Below are 19,213 nucleotides of genomic sequence, written 5' to 3' on the forward strand. Positions count from 1 at the left end.
CTTGTTTTCATCTGTTTTTCTTCCCTTTGCTCTTTTGTTCCAAAATTACATATGCACCATTTAAAAAAAAAAAAATGACACCCACTCTCCCATAGTGACTGCTGGCAAGACAGTGAAGCACATTATGGGTTAGAACTGAAGCTATGAGTCATCTTAAGACTTTTGATTATAAATTTGTTCATTTTATGTGAAGGAAATAATCATTCATGTTTTTTTCCCCAAAATGGATATATAGCGTTTTGGAATGAAATCCTTCATTTTCAAAAAAAAAAAAAACTTGCCTTGATTTGAGGTAGATATACAGTATATAGCGTTTTGGAAGTGAACTCTTCATTTAGACATGGGGAGCAGTTTTCAAATGCAGTTGGAGACAAAGTCATTATCGGCTGACCTGACTCCCTTGCTAGACACTTGTAGGATCTTTAAATGCTCCCATAAAGAGCAATTATCCTTTCTCCATGGAACAATCAAAGCACAGGAGTAACAATAAGACCTCTCAGGTGTAGCTGCTATATATATATATATACCCACTTGATGCTTTATGGAGCTAAGTGGATGGAATATGGAAGCACTAATGGCTCTGTGAACAGCAGCAAAGAACCCAGTCAAGGTTCAATTGATTCACATAATGGTTTTGAAAGAACAGAATAGAATCAGGGCTGCAGGTAACACCAGCTCAGTCGGGTCCGAGTCAATAACAAGACCAGGTCCAAACGGGGTCGAGACCAAGTCAAGACCGAGAATAGAGCAAATCGAATCCTATTCAAGACCAAAATATACAATAAACAGTGTATATCCAAATTTCCAAATGTAAAAATAATGCGTAAACAGATGAACAGAGATGTAGATCTGCCTGCAGGAGCTCCGTACTAAACCGTTTAACATCCAGCTAATCAATACAAAGGATTTTGACATAGACCTTTGCATAGACGTTTGAGGAAAAAATAAACCAAACATCAATACAATTACACATTTTTTATATTTTTAGACAGGCAGGAAAAAGTAAACATCAGATCAAAACAAATGCAAGATGTCAGAAAAGTGGTCTGGAGGCCCGACTTGAGTACAGCCCTGAATAGAATAGAATAGAATAGAATAGAATAGAATAACTGTACACCATACATACATTTTTTCCCAGAGTAATAAAGAAAAGACAAGTTGAGTATTTTGGGGTTTTTTCCCTTTCTGCAGCTTTGATTGAAACAGGAAGCGTGTGGCAATTGATGTCATTTTGTACTTCGCGTTTGGAAAGCCACCACTTCCTCTGCATAAAATTCACAATGTCACCATCGAGTCTCAAGTTCCTCCTCCAACGGTCACCTGGCCCGCTGCCGCAACACATCCAGAGTTCACTGCTGCTCCTCTTCCAGTCACAGTTCCATCACTGTGAGACATCGAGACCAAGATCCGTCTAAATCATGTTTTCTCTCTTTTTTTTTTTTCCAAATTCCTTAGGACCAGTGGTTCTCAAACTTTTTCATGTCAAGGACCCCTAAACTGACACAAATTAGACCACGGACCCCCATTTGATAAGATTTTGTCCCAGGGTCCCCCATCTGATAAGATTTTGTCCCATGGTCCCCCATCTGATAAGATTTTGTCCCAGGGTCCCCCATCTGATAAGATTTTTGCTTTTAGATGTTTTATTACAGAAAGTATATGAAACCCATGACCAAAATAGTCATACATTCTGTCATTGTGTTACTTATGGATGGAATTATAGTGAAAATAAATGATTCCCCTTTTTGCTGGGGACCCCCTGGAACCCCCTCAAGGACCCCTGGGGGTCCCCGGACCCCACTTTGAGAACCACTGCCTTAGACGTTGGAAACTGTAGCTGTATGGGAATATCCTTCTTAGCAGAGCAATTCACCCCATCATTTTATGACACAATTTCATGTTATATTTTGGTATATTTTGATATTTTCTATTCAGGTGTCATGCACTCTTTGCATACAAGACACATCCATACATTACATTGCAGTTTCCTGAAAAAAAACAACTACACAGAATCCACCTTTTCTGAAACTTCAAGGCTCCATAATATAACAATATTCAGTTTTCATTATTTTGTTTTCAAATCTACTCTGGCTCAGGATGAGTATAATGTTCGTTATGATGTTTTGCAAATAAATGTAGTTTGGTTAAAAGAGTACTTATTTACTGAATGAATTTGAAGGCTAAGTCGTCACAATACTGGGCCCTGATTGGCCGACAGCAGCTGCTCCTCTGAGGCTTTCCAGTTCAGCATTTGAACTGGAAAGGCAAACTGGTCTGATCGGACAGATTTCAGAAATTCTTTAGTGAAGGAGCCAATCAGGATCGAGTCCAATTGTGATGCGTTTCCTAGAGTTAGATTAGAGTTAAATTTTAACAATGTCTTCATTAACACATCTTTGATCATATATGTATATAAATAGAGGAAAATTTGAATTCGGGCACCTTTAAGTCTTTTGTAATCATCTAACCAAAGTAATTTATCAGATATTCAGAAAGTCATTTTACTTCTACGCACACTTCTTAACTCTGTAATATAATGTTTCTATAGCTCTTGGTAATGCATCTGACCGTAACTGTTCTTTGCCTTCTAGACAAGTTTTGTGTGATATATAACAGTTAGTACATGCAACGATGAAATGCATTGCACTGGGTATTATCTTATTAGGAAACAGACTAATAAACAGCATGCAGAGTGTGAATGTCTATGGGTGGAGGCTTTAATGAGAAGAGGAAACAGAGACTGGCGCTGAAAAAGTGTTGAAGGCGACTTCCCTATTCGCTCCTCTGAAAGGTTATAAAATGAGTCAGTCCACCTGCCTTACTGGCTCTCCTCCTTAACTCTGTTTCCTGTTTCCTCCTACTTTATCACTCTCCCTCATTATAACACACTCACTCACTCACACTCAGAAGCACTGTTCACCATGGGGAACTTTGCTGCCAATGAGGGACTCTCTATCTTTGTTATTGTGAGTATTTTAGTTGTAATTGCCACAATTTTCTAGCTGTCTTGGGGTTGAGAGGTTTTCTGTTGTGTGACTAAATGAGTTGTTTTGCCTGTTTTTTTTCTGTTTGTTGGCTTTTATCTGCATTTATGTCTTGTTAAACCTGTTTGTGAAAGGCAGTTTTAAAAAACTGAGTTGATATTGGGTGATTTTGAGTATTTTGGATGACACAGTTACAGTTACAAAAATCTGATTTGATTCAGCACAATACAGCATCTCTGTGAATGAAACTGATGTGATGTGATGTGATGAAATGAAGTTATACTTTCATTTCAGAATTTGAGAAATATATTTTTTTCTTAAGACTTTCGTTTTTTACTGAATCGATTTGGCCGTTCATTTTAATTTTGCTGGATTCGACTGTCAGAAGATGAACTGTGATTTGATGATGAGATTAAATTATACTGGAACTGAATTTGAGAATTTCATAGTTTGAGAAGATTATTTTGTTCATTTTTTCACAATTTCCAGTCAAATTGAATTGTTTTGTGTGTCTACTTCATGCTCTGTGAACTAAAACTTTCCACACAGCTTGTTGAAGCAGAGTAAAGCCTTGTGAATGAAACATGACATGTGTGTGGATGTGTGTTACAGCTGGTATGGCTGGGGATCAACGCCTTCCTGTTTGTCCATTTCTACATGGCCTTCCTGACCGAGAAATGGTTTTACACCAGAGTCCTTCTCGGGGTGAGTCCGTCCCACAGCATCTCTTTCTCATTTCCGGTCCAGCTTTCCAAACAGATTTTAAAACCGATTTCAAATGTAATCAAGCTAATAAATGTAGAAATATTAAAATCACGACAAAATGGCTTTACATGCTGATAAAACTCTTGAGTGGGCCTGTTGGTTGTACAGTAAATGTGTCCCATAAGATCAATACTGCTTTCAAGATTTTTTTTATTGGTTGATTTATTGATTGAAGCGGGAAGGAAGTATGATAAATCCGAGCACCATGACTCACTGTGCTGATAAAGTCTGTTCTGAACTGATAACTGCACTGTTATCAGACAGTTATCATAACCTATAAACACAGAAACCTCATAGCTGCATGTGCTCCATATTTCTAAAAGTGCCAGTTTCTAAATTCCTTTCGGAGCATACCAAGGTGTACAGTGCATGTTTTTTTTTTTTTCTTTTTTGTTTCACCAGAAGAGAGAAGGAAGAAGGAAGAAAAGCTCAATCAAAACAGCTCATGAAAGTTGCATAAATATATAAAATTTTGTCATTTCAAAACCAGAACCCAGTGTTTCTCAGTTCCTCAAATTCTTCGGATGTAGGCGACAGTCGTAGAAGTCACCAATCCTGTATTATTAACAAAAGACGCTGCAGCTTACTATGCTGTTTTTGTAGGTTACACAGAATTATTACAGCGCAATACGAAAGTCACAGATTGGAGTTTTAGTTCTGCAAACATTTCTCAGAGGCAGAAATAATCTCAATGAGTTAAACCTTAATGGGCAGAGCCAAAAAACCTCAGTTTTTCTGGTTAAGTAACATTAGGCTGAATCCCAGTGGAAAAGACGAGGTAAGAGAGGAGGAAGCTAATATTATGAAGCCTAGCGCTCATGCTACAAAATTAAATAATACAATCTATCCATACTAAGTTATCTAGGTTAGCTAGTTAGCTAGCTGACCTTCAAGTTCAAACTAGCCATACTAGCCTATAGCTATCTAGGTAAGCTAGTTAGCTAGCTGCTGACCTTCAACATCATGAATGCCATGGTCCTGAATGAATGAAAAAAGAAGTCCTTGCCATTTATATTTTCATTTATATTTTGACCAGTTTCTTCTTTGCCATTCAAGTTTGCCACTTAGCTAACTTGCGACATGAAAAGCTGTGGTGCTTTGGCTCCGCCCACTGAGGTTTAACTCAACCAATCAGATTATTTCTGCCTCCAGAGCAGCTGAGAAATTTATTTATAACTCCAAAAAACTCTAAAAGACTTCTATAATGTCACTAAATGCTTCTGAGATGCATTAACTGCTGTGAGCCCTAACACAGCAGCTTCATGCCCTGATGTGTTGTAAGGTAAACATTTACCAACACAGACACTAAGGGATCTATATCCAGTCCTTAGCCTATTTGGATGAGCACATATATAGAAACCTGCCTTAGATGTTAGAGGGAAAAGGGGTGAGTGTGAGCAGGTAAATCATTGAGCAGGAAACCTATCACTTTACATTTTGTTGAATTAGACCCACAATAGCTTCAGACGGCTCAATAATAAACCGTGGCGCCTCAGAGCCGGCAGCCCCCTCCACACCCACACTAAGCAGAAACCTATCTGCACCGCCCTGTATCTACACTCAGACCCACACCTAGGGAAGTAGGGCTGATGTGAGGACCTAAGTTTGCTCTGCGGTCACAGCTGGGCTCATGATAACCTGGGTGAACACCATTGGCTGTACAGCTGGCCTGGAACGAGCAGAAGTGAAACCAAGCGGCTCAAACTTTCTGTTGTGTGTTTGGGTGCTTTTTTCGGTGTGTGCGTGTGTGTGTGTTCTTCTATTTCTGCACGTACAAGGACCAAATATCCTCACCAGGATAGAAAGCTGAGGGAAGATCCTCCAAAGTGAGGACATTTTGCTGCTCTGCACTTCTTAAAGGAGATATTTTAGAGATAGGACTTGGTTTCAAGGTTAAGGTTAGAAATATTAGGGTTAGGGTAAAAGGTTAAGGTTGGGGCAAATTTAGGGTTAGGGCTTTGGTTTGAGGTTAAGGTTAAAATTAGGATTAGTTTTAAATTATGTTAACGGTTAAGGTTAGGCAGGTAGTGGTGAGGGTTAAGGTTAATGGTTTGGGAATGAGTTAGTCAATGAAGTATAGGAATAAAAGTGTGTGTGTGTGTGTGTGTGTGTGTGTGTGTGTGTGTGTGTGTGTGCTCTCCCCAGTGTTGGGTGGTAATGCATTACTGTAACATTATTACTTCTCTCAGCGACCGGTAATGTAACTTGGCTACTAAGTAAAGCAGTGATGTAGTGTTAAAGAGAAAGGTGGATAAACTGTGACCTCCAGTCGGTGACCATCTTGTGGCAAAAACCAGAGGAATCACTAATACTTTCAGAGATGTTTTAGAAAGAACTGATTAAATTTTCATGTCGATTGCACATTTTCTAGTTTTATTTTATTTATTTATTTTACATTGATGTATACAATGAATTTGGGGCATAAAGTTGGAGATTGGAGTTTTAGTTCTACAAACATTTTGCCCTGCGAAAAACGGTGGTTCTTTGGCTCCGCCCACTGAGGTTTACCTCAACCAATCAGATTATTTCTGCCTCCAGAGCAGCTCTGCCTCCAGAAAGTCAGTCAGTGAGTCTAAAAAGGTGGTGAACTCTATTCTGCAAATAAAAAACTACATTCTGGAGTATTACTTTTGAGTACTAGTAACAATACATTATATTTTTGACTAACAAGCCTAACAACCTCTCTCTCTCCCCCTCTCTCTCTCTCTCTCTCTCTCTCTCTCTCTCTCTCTCTCTCTCTCTCTCTCCTCTCTCTCTCTCTCTCTCTCTGCAGCATGCTCTCTCCTGGGCCCGAGCGCCCGCCGCCTGCCTCAACTTCAACTGTATGCTGATTCTGCTGCCGGTTTGCCGAAACCTCCTCTCCTTCCTGCGCGGCACCATCCAGGTATTGGAAGAACTGTATTTGTGAGAATGAAGCGTTTATTCCAAAATGCTAAAGGCTTTATTTTGGAAAATTGATCATTAGCTGAAGTTCATCATTAAATATCTCTATGATGCAGAGAATCCAGCCTGTAAAATCATTTTTGGCTATCAATCATTTTTTAAGTGTGGATGTTAAAGTGTAGGTTTATTTAAACGGTGGATATTTGATTGTGAATTAAACTCTATATACCCTTTATACACTTCTACGCATGCACACACAAATATACATACTCACACACACACACACACACACACACACACACTATGTATCAATTTCAACGCATTCAGAGATTTACCATTCATTGATCTCATCAGTAAAACTTAACACACACTGGAGATTTTGCTTCAGTTTCTCATCACTGGTCATTCTGCCAATATTTGAACATGCTGTCCTTGTCTTGTCTCCAGTGCTGCAGCCGCACAGCAGCCCGCCAACTGGACCGAAACATCACTTTTCACAAACTGGTGGCTTACATGATCGCCTTCCACACAGGTAGCTTTTTCAATTTCTGCCTTGCCTGTGTTTGCAGTGAACAAAACACGCTCAGTGTGGCTGCTCAGTGAAGACGGCTCATTTGTTTTCAGGTCTTTTGCGCCTCATTTTGTCATTCTTTGGATTTTTGAGTCGAGCACCTCCAGTCTCTGTTAGTCTTGCTCTATACGTTATCAATTTGTGCATGCAAACATAACATGGAATATGCTCATTTGGGGGTTGTGAATTAATTTCTGATGATATTGAACTACTCCTAATTTTGCTGGGGACCTGCTATAACTCTTGTAAGGACCCCTGGGGGTCCCCGAACCCCAGATTGTGAACCAATTCATTCATTATATTGACCCTCATCATGAACTAAACTTCATCCCTTACTATCACTCCACTTAAATCACTTTACATCAGTTACAGTTACGAAATTATCATTACTTTCTCCAGTCATAGCAAGTATTTGGCAGCTTAATGGATCTCCGGTGACGTTTAACACTTAATTGAAATATCTTTTGACTGTTCAAAGTCACTGTCTTGTAATACGTCTTTCCTTTCTCACCTGTGGTAGCGGTCCACATCGTAGCCCACTTGTTTAACTTTGAATGGTTCATGGACGCCCAGCTGAATCGCAACAGCAGCCTGCTGCCCTTCGTCCTGTCTGAGATCGGCAACGGAGACAACGCCTCCTACCTGAACCCCATCAGGTCCGACCAGACTGTGAGTTACCTGTTGAGACTCTGTTGTCTTACTCTGAGTCACTTTGGATGAGAGTATAGATAGGTGCATAAAGGAGAATAACACTCAAAATTCATATAGCGTTCTGTGTTGTGGAAAAACCACACAACTGCACGTTTGGTGTTTTTTCTTTTTTTTTTTACTTGAATTGAAAGTTGACATGGTCATTTATGTGTGTTTATGAGTGAGCTGGATGCCTCTCAGGATGTCAAAACCTGTTGAAACTGCATTGTAAAAGTTAAAAAATGAATGAGATAATAGTGGTATTACTTTATTCCTGAAAAACTTATTTTTTACAGATATACTGTATGTCTTTTGTCAGCAGTAATGTGTTATTGAAATGGCTTAAGGCAGTCCAAATGTATTTCTCCAAACTTTCTCCAGAGGCCAGAAACCAGAGAACTACAACTGGGACCTTTTTGGTCATCAAAATTTGAGCGTTGTTCATATTCCCAAATATTACTTGGACTGTCCCAGACAGGAGGAATAACTTATATGAAGTTTAAAATTGAGTGTAAAAATCCCTGTGAGGAGCAGTGAGAAATATTCCTGCATCTTCTTATGTTTTGAAGCTCCATCAATTAGGTTAATCACTGATAACAGCAATAGCTATTAGGGTTCAACTGATATAGGTTTTTGAAGACCAATACCAATATTTTTGGATTGAAGCTGCTGGTGGGCAACATTGACTGGCTGATAGTTGATTTTTATTGAAAGGCCAATATACTTCATACTGTACAACAGGGAGAGAAACTACGCAAAAAGTGACATTTTGTACACAAGGGAAGTTAGCTAATAGCCGTGACCTACAGCAGGAGCATGTGGTTAACATGGGGACCCGCTCCGTGACTCACCAGCTGGCTGCTCTTTTCAAGAACTTTCCTTTCAAAAGTTCTTGAAAAGGTTGTTTTTAGCCAACTACAATCCTTCCTTCATGACAATGCATCCCTAGACGTGCTCCAGTCTGGGTTCAGAGAACGTCATAGCACAGAATCCGCTCTGTTAAAAGTTACAGATGACTTACTTTTAACTGTTGATTCTGGGGACTGTGCTATTTTAATACTGCTGGACCTCAGCGCCGCTTTTGACACGGTCGACCACAAAATTCTCAATTCACGACTCGAATATGGGGTTGGCATTCAGGGAACAGCTTTAAATTGGTTCACGTCGTACCTACAAGATAGAATCTTTTCAGTTCAGATTGGCGATCTTTCATCCTCCTCTCCCCCCCTCACCTGCGATACCCAGCTGTACCTCCCACAAAAACCAAATAGAAAATGCTCCCTGAAACCCCTGTTCGACTGCCTTGACAAGACATAAAATCCTGGATATCCAAAACTTTTCTTATGCTAAATGACAATAAAACTGAGATTGTTCTATTCTGCTCCCCTGACAACATCAATGATATCTGTACATCCCTTGGACCACTATCTTCCTTCACTAAACCACACGTAAAAAACCTTGGATTGTAAGTTGTCTGGATAGGAGCGTGAAGTGTAAAGACAACGAAGAAGCTGATACTAACAGTTCAGATCTTCTTTCCCCCCTGGGTGCAGAACCCCACCTACGTCATGTTCACCACCATCGCCGGGCTGACGGGCGTGGCCATCACTCTGGCCCTCATCCTCATCATCACTTCCTCCATGGAGGTCATCCGCCGCTCCTACTTCGAGGTCTTCTGGTACACCCACCACCTGTTTGTCATCTTCTTCATCGGCCTGGTGTTCCACGGCTTTGGGTGAGTCGGCACAGCGAGGCTTTTTGTTTCCTGTGTTCGTGTTTTTCTGAGGAAAGCCTAGTAGATGTTCCACAGCCAGGGGTCGCAGGTTCGATGCCCTACAGCTGCTAATCTGTCGAAGAGTGAAGAGTGTCGGGTAAATACTGGAAATGTTGAGCGACAACAAAGATCCCCTTAAGAGAAATATAGTTTTGTTAACCATGATAGCTACATAGACAAAGTTGTTCAATACAAAACACATGACTGCAAAAATTTAATACTCAAGGTCCGAAACTAGTCAGCAAATCTTTTCTTTTACAGCCAAAAATAGTGACAAAAAATATTACTAATAAAAATGTGAATTTTGTTTAACTATCACCAAGCTAATTAAGCAAAATCTCCTTTAAGTCCCTTCTTAAAACATACTTTTATCAGAGAGCCTTTCCTGATTTTACTTTTACGATTTTAATTTCCTTTGAACTGTCTTTTATTTCCTTTAAAAAATTTTCTTCTTTTCCTATTCTTATCTTTTCCTACACTGTATTGGTTTTTATACACCAAATTGTTTTTAACTGTTTTCTTTTAAAACCTGATGATTTTATGACTTGTTTTACATTTTATTTTGCTGCCTTTGTGAAGCACTTTGTAACGTGGTTTTTGAAAAGTGCTCTATAAATAAAGATTATTATAAATAAAGATTATAAAATTAAATTACTGGGCAAGGTAAGACTAAAAGGCAAGACAAATGCAATGTGCTTCAAATAAAACACAAAAAAATACATAATTAAAGAGATAAAATAAGAGATAAAATAGGTATTTAAAAGAAAGAAGGAATCTTTATACTAGTTCAGTTACATGAAGTGAATCTACACTGAAGTGAACACTGATAATTCCTGGTATATTGTTGTATTGAGGCCCTGTTTCCCCCAAAGAAACAGTACTTTCCTCTTACTTAATATACTTGAGTCTTCTGTCCTCCTCTGCACACAGGTGTTCAGGTTGATTCAGCCTCTTGCTCATCAGTATTTCACCAGTCTTCCCCCCCGTGTTGTGTTTCTGACCACAGGCGGATCGTGCGAGGACAGACGCTGGTCAGTCTGGCTCAGCACGACCCGGAGCAGTGTGCCGACCAGTTTGAAAACTGGGGGGAAAACAGCACCAACTGTCCTGTACCCAAATTTGCTGGAAACCCCCCGATGGTGAGATGAGAAGACAAGACCGCACACCCATAGTTCTGATCTTAGTGTCATAAATAATGGATGAGAAGTGTTTTATTTTATTGCTTTTCATCATATATTTGTGTTTTTGCATAGTTTTTAGTTTAGTTATTGCTAGTTGTTTACTCCTATTGTCAAATATAGTGAGTATTAGTATTCTACTTTATTCTAATGAAATGTATATATTCCTTTTCCTCAGACCTGGAAGTGGGTGGTGGGTCCGATGATCCTGTATGTGTGTGAGCGGATGGTCCGCTTCTACCGCGCCCATCAGAAAGTGGTCATCACCAAGGTGGGTGCTTCACCCAGCGGGACAGAGGCAGGCATGTGGCAGGGTGGCCTATTGATTAGAGACACTGTCCTGTAATAGAAAGGCAGCAGGATCGATCCCCATAACTGCCGAGGTAATTTATATTAACTTAATTTGAAAAGAATGTAAATGTAATGAGATTAGGGTCAGCTGAGCCATTGGCCAAACTAGACTAGTGACACATTTTACCCCATGATCACCATGCAAACTTTTTGACCTCATATTACACCTTATAAAGTCTTAAACTGATATATAATGAAGCTTCAAGAATATCTACTTCCATTTAGAGGCATACATCATGACATCTTCACTATGATGAAATCACCTGACATGACAAGTCACATTTTTTGACCTGGCTCAGTTGTCGCTTTCTCCATGTGATCTCCTCCATCACAGATTCAGAGAAATTAATTATTCTTCCTAAATCTGTGATCACATGATTCATTATTATTACAACTAGGGTTCAACCAACATGAGATTTTGAAGGCCGATACTGACCGATATTTGTGGATTGAAGCTGCCAATATCCAATATTTTGCGCTGATATTCTGTATATTTAAATTTGACAATTTCCATGCTAGTATTGAGTGTTTCCCCCAGAATTATATTCTTGTCTGGGTGGAAAAGCCTCTGAAACAGCATTTAGACTATAATGTGACACTAAAACTCTCCATTGAAACCAAGGCTATAATGAAATTCTCAGGTCAGCAGCTCTTTAAGGCAGAGTGAGACCGGTTTCACTGCAGGTTTTACAGACTGACACTGAAAATAAAGTTATTTAATCCTGTATTTAGTCTTAAAATCTTATTTTTCTTAAAATAAATGAAAAAACTCACCAGTGGGCTGAGAGAATTTCACTTGTTTCCAATGCAAGTTGACTTTTTTCAAGAATTTTCTTGAATCAGGTGTCATTTTCTTGATACTAGTGGAGTGATTTGCCTCATCCCGCCTTGTTTCAAGACACTGACACTGACACTAGAAAATTCCTGAAACAAGTAAAAGTGTCATGTCACAATATTTTAAGACTGAATACAGGCTTAAATGACATGTTAGGATGGACATTTTTTGCTGTGTGAAGCTGTTGAGTAAAATCATATCTTCACCTCCATCATACGCGAGGCGCGACACTTATCCAATTTTTACTGATTGCTGGCCAGTACCAGCCTGCTATATCAATAACCCTAATCTTCCCCCTTGACCACAGGTGGTGATGCATCCCTCCAAGACCCTGGAGCTGCAGATGAAGAGGAAGGGCTTCAGCATGGAGGTGGGCCAGTACGTCTTCATCCAGTGTCCCTCCGTGTCCCGGCTGGAGTGGCACCCCTTCACCCTGACCTCCGCCCCCGAGGAGGACCACTTCAGCGCCCACATCCGCATCGTGGGCGACTGGACGCAGGGCCTGTACGAGGCCTGCGGGGGCGACAAGGCCGACCCCAAGGAGGCCTGGGAGCTGCCCAAGTAAGGAAGGAAGTGTGTGTCTGAAACTGCCACTGATTGCGTTCGATTGGTCTCTTTTGAAAAGGAGGCAGCGGGGGGGTCATGGTTGCAGCCAGCAGCGGTTGATTGCGCAGCAGAAAGCAATGTAATTCTTCCCCTTTAAAGAGCCAGGGGAGAGGCAGAAAAAAAAAAAACGGCAAGGGGGAGAAATCATGCACCGTTTATCTTCCCAACATCAAATTCGTTTTTTCACAGCGAGCATGCTGGGCAATCTGGAGCATTTTTCTGCTCTCTTTAGACCGTACGGTGATTCATCTCCCCTCATGAAAGGCACAAGGCTTGTATTCATAGACGGCCCGTTGTGAAAGTACCGTCTCGGGCCATTTGCTGCTGTTTTGTCAGTTGCTTGGTTACGTTTAGGTTGTATTTGTTGGCTAACAGCGGAAACGGAGAGTTTGGAGTTTGTGCCTTGTTCTAAAACACAACAGTAGAAAAGACATTTGACACCAGTGGCAGCGATTCGAGATGTGGTAGACCCAAGTTGGCCTTTTCATTTAATTTTTGAAGTTTGTTCATAAAGATACCAAAGATCTGATGGCATGGGATCACATCTCTCAGTGTCCGCACTTGGGAATTGAATGGCCATCATGCGTGGTGGTTGTAGTTACTGAAATCTGTGTCTGCATTACTTTTTCCCACTCTGTCTTGGAATGTAATTGGATTCATCGGATGGTAAAAGTCATAGCAATATATGTAAAATAAAGTATAGATTCATGTAAATATTAAGTATAGAAGAGTATATTATAGAGAGAAAATACATCATCATCATCAGATATCAAAAGAACACTAGAGGAGTATGCTGATGCATCATATGAAAACAGGTTTTTGGTTTTTTACTAATTGTCTCCCTCATCTCTCTCTCTCTCTCTCTCTCTGCCCTCTCTGTCTGCCCTCTCTCTCTCTCTCTCTCTCTCTCTCTCGCTCTCTCTCCCTCTCTCTCTCTCTCTCCCTCCCTCCCTCTCTCTGCAGGGTGGCCATCGACGGCCCGTTTGGAACAGCCAGTGAGGATGTGTTTCGGTACGAGGTCGTCATGCTGGTGGGAGCTGGGATCGGAGTCACTCCTTTCGCCTCCACCCTCAAGTCTGTGTGGTACAAACACATCCAGAACAACCAGGAGGTCTTCACCAAAAAGGTGAGAGAGACCAGGAGGGTGAAGTTAAATAGAGCACCCGAATTCATCTCTGTGCCTCAGCTCTCTCTGCTCTAGCATCAACACTTCCCATCATGAGGAATAAACACTGGCATGGAGATTTGCATTTGATTTCATCAGGAGTTCTTGACTTGACAAGATCATGATCATCTATAATGTCTAATTTGGACCAATGTGAGGTCTTGAATCTCACAAACAAGTCATTGAAAAGTCCTTAAATTTGTTGTCCATGTGAGTGTGTGAACCCTTTGTGTTGTTGTTGTGTCTGTTAAGGACCGATATGGATTTTTGAAGGCCAATATGATACCAATATTTTTAGATTGGAGGTGCAGATAGCCAATATTTTGTGCCATCATTAATAATCATTAAATTGAGCATTTTTCTGCCAAAATATATTAAAAAAATCACAAGTATTCAGCGTTGACACCAGCATGAGACACAAAAACATTTACTTTTAATTAAGTACATTTTTGCTTAAGTATTGTACTGTAGCTACATTTTAAATCACATCCATTACAGACATTACATTTAATTTTGTGTCTCTTCATCAGCAACAGAAACTTTGATAAAATTGATAAATTGTGGACCCATTCACAGTGAACGCTCAGTCAGCAAGAGAAGAGTAATCTGTCTTTACTTTGTGCACTTTATTTTTGTCATTTCAAATTTTTCCATTTAAAAGAATCTAGTTTGAACTCTGTCCTCTCGTTTTTTTTTAAGAATCACATGGAAAAGATCACAGCTAACAACGTTCTCTTTTCTAAAAAAGCAACCCGGAACTTTTACTCTGAGGACATGTGAAATGAGACACTTTTTATTTTTAAGATATTTTTTAATCTTTTACACCGGTACTTTTACTTCTACTTAAGTAAAAATAGATAAATATAAGAATAAGTATAAATAATAATAAATATAAGAATAATAATAAATAAGATAAATAAAATATCAGCAAAGCAACAGTACTTTTACTTAAGTAGGACATGCTAGTACTCTTTCCACCACTGGTTGTCGGTATGTTTCTGCACCAGACATTTCCTGTACATTTAATGCACTGGGTGAATAAAGTGACTCTCCTCCAGATCTACTTCTACTGGCTGTGTCCGGAGACGCAGGCCTTCGAGTGGTTTGCGGACCTGCTGCAGTCCCTGGAGGGCCAGATGGCGGAGAAGGGCATGACCGACTTCCTCAGCTACAACATCTACCTCACCCGCTGGAAGGAGGCCGAGGTACGGGGTCAAAAGAGTTCAAGTCACAGTGAAACAGTGACTCTGTATGTTGAGAAAATTGTCCGACCTCTTGGGCTGATGAAATATGTTTTGAAACCCTTTCAAAACATATTGGGCATACTGAAAAATACATCGCGGTCAAGCTAACCTCAATGCTGTTTTTCTTCGTTCCTGAAAAGTTGACGCTTTGGAGATACAAGGTTTTCACTGCTATAGGGTTAGTCGATAGCTAACTACATACAAAACGCATCTAAAAACCCACATCTAAAAACCCACATCACATCAGCAATGATTCAGAATAACGATCACATAACCTAATTGGGAGCCCCTGATTTATATATCATTAGTCAGTCAAGTCAAAGTCATCACTGTTCCATCTCTGTTGCCTGACATATAAAATGTCACATAATGTGAGTTGACATACAGATCTCTCTCTCTCTCTCTCTCTCTCTCTCTCTCTCTCTCTCTCTCAGGCTGCTCACTTCTGGGTTCACCATGAGGCGGAGAACGACCCAATCACAGGCCTCAAACAGAAGACTCTTTACGGCAAACCCAACTGGGACAACGAGTTCACTACGATCGGGAACAAGCACCCAGGGTGAGGCCCTCCGTCACAGACATCACACACAGACTGACCTCATACACTCAATCATCTGATCTAGAACAAGTCTGGAATAAATGGAGGAATGGGACTTTATGAGTGAAATGGAATGTTAAATTATAAAAAATAAAAAACATTGAATGTTCTTACTATTTTGCCAGTAAAGGTCTTAAGATAGTCAGTAACTTCAATAGTATTCCATAGTGAGTTTTACTGTCATTTTGTACACTACTACTACCACAACTACCACAACTACTACTACTACTACTACTACTACTAGTACTACTACAACTATTTCTACTACTACCCCAACTACTTCTACTAGTACTACTACTACTACTACCACACATCTACTTCTATTACTACTATTACTACCTCTACTACTACTACTACCACAACTAATACTACTACTACTACTACTGCTTCTACTACTACTACTACTACCACACATCTACTTCTATTACTACTATTACTACCTCTACTACTACTACTACCACAACTAATACTACTACTACTACTACTGCTTCTACTACTACTACTACTGCTGCTTCTACTACTAGTACTACTACTACTACAACTACTTCTATTACTACTACTACTACTTATACTACTACTACTACCACAACTAATACTACTTCTACTATTACTACTGCTGCCTCTACTACTAGTACTACTACTACCACAACTACTTCTTACTACTACTGCTACTTCTCCTACTACCACAACTAATACTACTACTACTGCCACTACTACTGCTGCATCTACTACTACTACTATTACTGCTCTTACTACTACAACTAATACTACTACTATTACTGCTTCTTTTACTATAACTACTACTACTACTAGTACTGCTACTACTACTACTACTACTATTACTACTCCTGCTACTGCATCTATTACTATTACTACTACTACTGCTACAACTATTACTACTACTATTACTATACAGCTACTACTGCCACCAATAATGACACCAGGATTGTGTATTTCCTCAGGACTAAAGTGGGAGTGTTCCTGTGCGGCCCGGCCCAGCTGGGGAAGGCGTTGGGGAAACAGTGTCTGTCCCATTCAGAAGGCGGAGTGGAGTTCATCTTCAACAAGGAGAACTTCTAAAACCTTCCCACCGCTCTACGAAACACCAGCACCACATCGACAGGGAGGAGGAGAGAGGAAACTTCCCCAGCGGGGGGGGGGTCATGGGGTCACGGGTCAGGGTTCCTGCACGTTGTCCATTTCGATTGTTGCGTACTTTTATCAGACGTTAAGATGGACTGTTTGCTGCTGAGGCTGGGAAATATGAAAAATTCCAGTAGTTCTCCAAGTGGGATGGTTTAAAATTTCAGTAGATTCCATTTACTAGACATTAGCAGCACGATAACAAAATGTTTAAAGGAATAGTTCACCCAAAGGAATAGTTCACCCAAAGGAATAGTTCACCCAAAAATGATAATTCTGTCATCATCTACTCACCCTCATGCTCTGTTCTTTAGAGCTCCAAAACAAAAACAGCCAAACAATCAGACTGTGAATAGAAAGACCTATACACCATTATTTGTTGCAAATCAATCAGCTGTAGTTAAGATTTGCACTAAATGATGGTGTAAATATACTGTAGGTCTTTTTGGAACTCTGAAGAACTGGTCCCCACTGACTTCAGTTGTTTTGGAGAAGGCTGCTATGGAGTTGTGCTGCAGCCTCCCTGTGTGTTATATGGACAAACTTCACCTGTGTTTTCAACTGGCAGGAGGGTGAGGAGATCATTTTTGGGTGAACTATTCCTTTAATAATGTCTGTTCTCATTATCTCTTTCACCCTCACCACTGTTTGCAGCAATAACCCGAAATGCAGTTTTGCTCTTCATCATATAAAGCAACAAAACTCTTCTCACTACTCGATTCTGCTCTATTAAAAAGTATGGGAATCCCTTAACTATACAGTATAATGACTTATAATGACTATTTTACCTAGCAAATATAACCACAATTGAAAGGACAGGAGATCTACATCGACATAAAACACTTTCCATGCTTCTTTGTACGAGTCCCAAACTTTTCAAGATCCCAAACTCCCCTAATTTATTGTCTATAGTATTCCTGACCTGTGTAGGAACCCTGTTAGTTGAACACATTACATTACAGTGTTAGAAAGCATTTGTGTTTTCCACAGCTGTCTCCCATGGTAAAACAGAGGCAGCCCAAACCAAAACACTCTTCTTCTGCCGTTTCTTTCCACAGACGTTTTGCAAGGATTCTTGCTCAAACATAAGGAAATACCCTGCGGCGTTTTACCACATTACCTTGTTCTCCTTTTGTGTTACATCAATTTAAAGAAACTGTTGGTTTCAAAACTATTCTTCCTATTTTTTTTAAGACATTTCATTTAGTTGTTTGTGCAGCATGCTCGTTTTTCCGAGAAGCGGGTTTGAAACCGGAGGGTCGCTGGTTCAAATCCCCAAACTGGCTGGGGGAAAGACAATGAGAAACGCTCTCATCTCCCTCAACATCTGCTGTCTAAGTGCCAGTGAGCAAGGCACTTCACCCCCCTGGCTGCTACAGAGGAGCTTTTCAGAAGCCTGTGGTTTTACTGGGCAGCTCCCAGTGTGTGAATGTGTTTACCTGAATGAGTGTGAAGTAGCTGAAAAAGAGCGAGTGTGTGTCAGCTTTCCCTGGATAAATAAAGGTTACAAATAAAGTTTATGTAAAGCAGCTGCAAAAACAAACTCCCTAATGCTTATTTTTGTATTTTGACTTCACTTAATGCTTCTTTATTGTATTGACACAGAATAAAGTGTATGATATTGGTCCATGTGTACCTGTGCATTTTTATCATATGTCAGTTGTAGATTGAAGTAGATTTAACTTCTTGACAGTTAGGATTTACTGATGGAAAATAATCTTTTTAAGGCTTTCAGATACCAGCATAAATGGAAATCCACTTTGCTCCAGTGTTAACAATTCAAACTTTTTATCTGCTTATCTTTTTACAGCTTCAAAGTGTCTTTTATATTCATCTTTCACATGATTCACAGGAAAAGAAATGCTCCTTGCCTGAGGTGCGGAAACCACCAGTCCTGAAGATGGACACACAGATAAATTTCTCTTGTTGCTTAATGGAAATTAATGAAATGAAACTAAATGTGGTAGTGAAACTAACATAAGTACAAAGTGTTTTTACAGTACAATGTTTTTTTCTGAGAAAGCAACAAAGTGGGATTTGAGTGATTTGAGTGGGATGATCTAGTGTAAAATATAAAATTACCCTTTTCCATGAATTTATGTGAACTAAGACTAAAGCAGAGCCATTTTCATGCTTAGTAGTGAATTTTGGCTGAGCAAAGTTTTAAAATTATTTTATAGAACCACTTTTTTTCCTCCATGAGATCAAAGTAGTGAACTGTTTTTAGTTTTCTTGGTTACCGGCCACTTCCACTATTTTTCTAGCCAACTAGATTTTTTAGAATAGGCAGGTTGTAATTTCCTACCACAAATATGTTGAAACCAAATAAAAAGGAACAATCAGTTAAGGAAATATCACGTTCATGTTTAACTTCCCTGATATTCTGTGATCCAACCAGAGAATTTATCTGGACTAGAACTGCAGCA

General features: G+C 39.8%; 1 protein-coding gene across 1 annotated transcript; it reads left to right on the plus strand.

The window, feature by feature from the left end:
- The first annotated feature begins 2,844 nt into the window (after positions 1-2,844).
- Positions 2,845-18,392, plus strand: cybb (cytochrome b-245, beta polypeptide (chronic granulomatous disease)). The gene is made up of 13 exons (XM_071512853.1): positions 2,845-2,966; positions 3,597-3,689; positions 6,523-6,633; positions 7,080-7,164; positions 7,724-7,872; positions 9,447-9,628; positions 10,674-10,806; positions 11,024-11,116; positions 12,339-12,592; positions 13,601-13,763; positions 14,861-15,007; positions 15,481-15,605; positions 16,607-18,392. Exons 1-13 carry the CDS (start codon positions 2,922-2,924, stop codon positions 16,722-16,724), a joined length of 1,698 nt encoding a protein of 565 aa, XP_071368954.1. The 5' UTR covers positions 2,845-2,921; the 3' UTR covers positions 16,725-18,392.
- Positions 18,393-19,213: the final 821 nt, after the last annotated feature.

This window comes from Centroberyx affinis, unplaced genomic scaffold, assembly GCF_046629955.1.
Source record: "Centroberyx affinis isolate AG114_WGS23_722 - 3 ecotype Tasmania unplaced genomic scaffold, CSIRO-AGI_Caff_v1 ptg006586l_1, whole genome shotgun sequence".
Lineage (NCBI taxonomy): Eukaryota > Metazoa > Chordata > Actinopteri > Beryciformes > Berycidae > Centroberyx > Centroberyx affinis.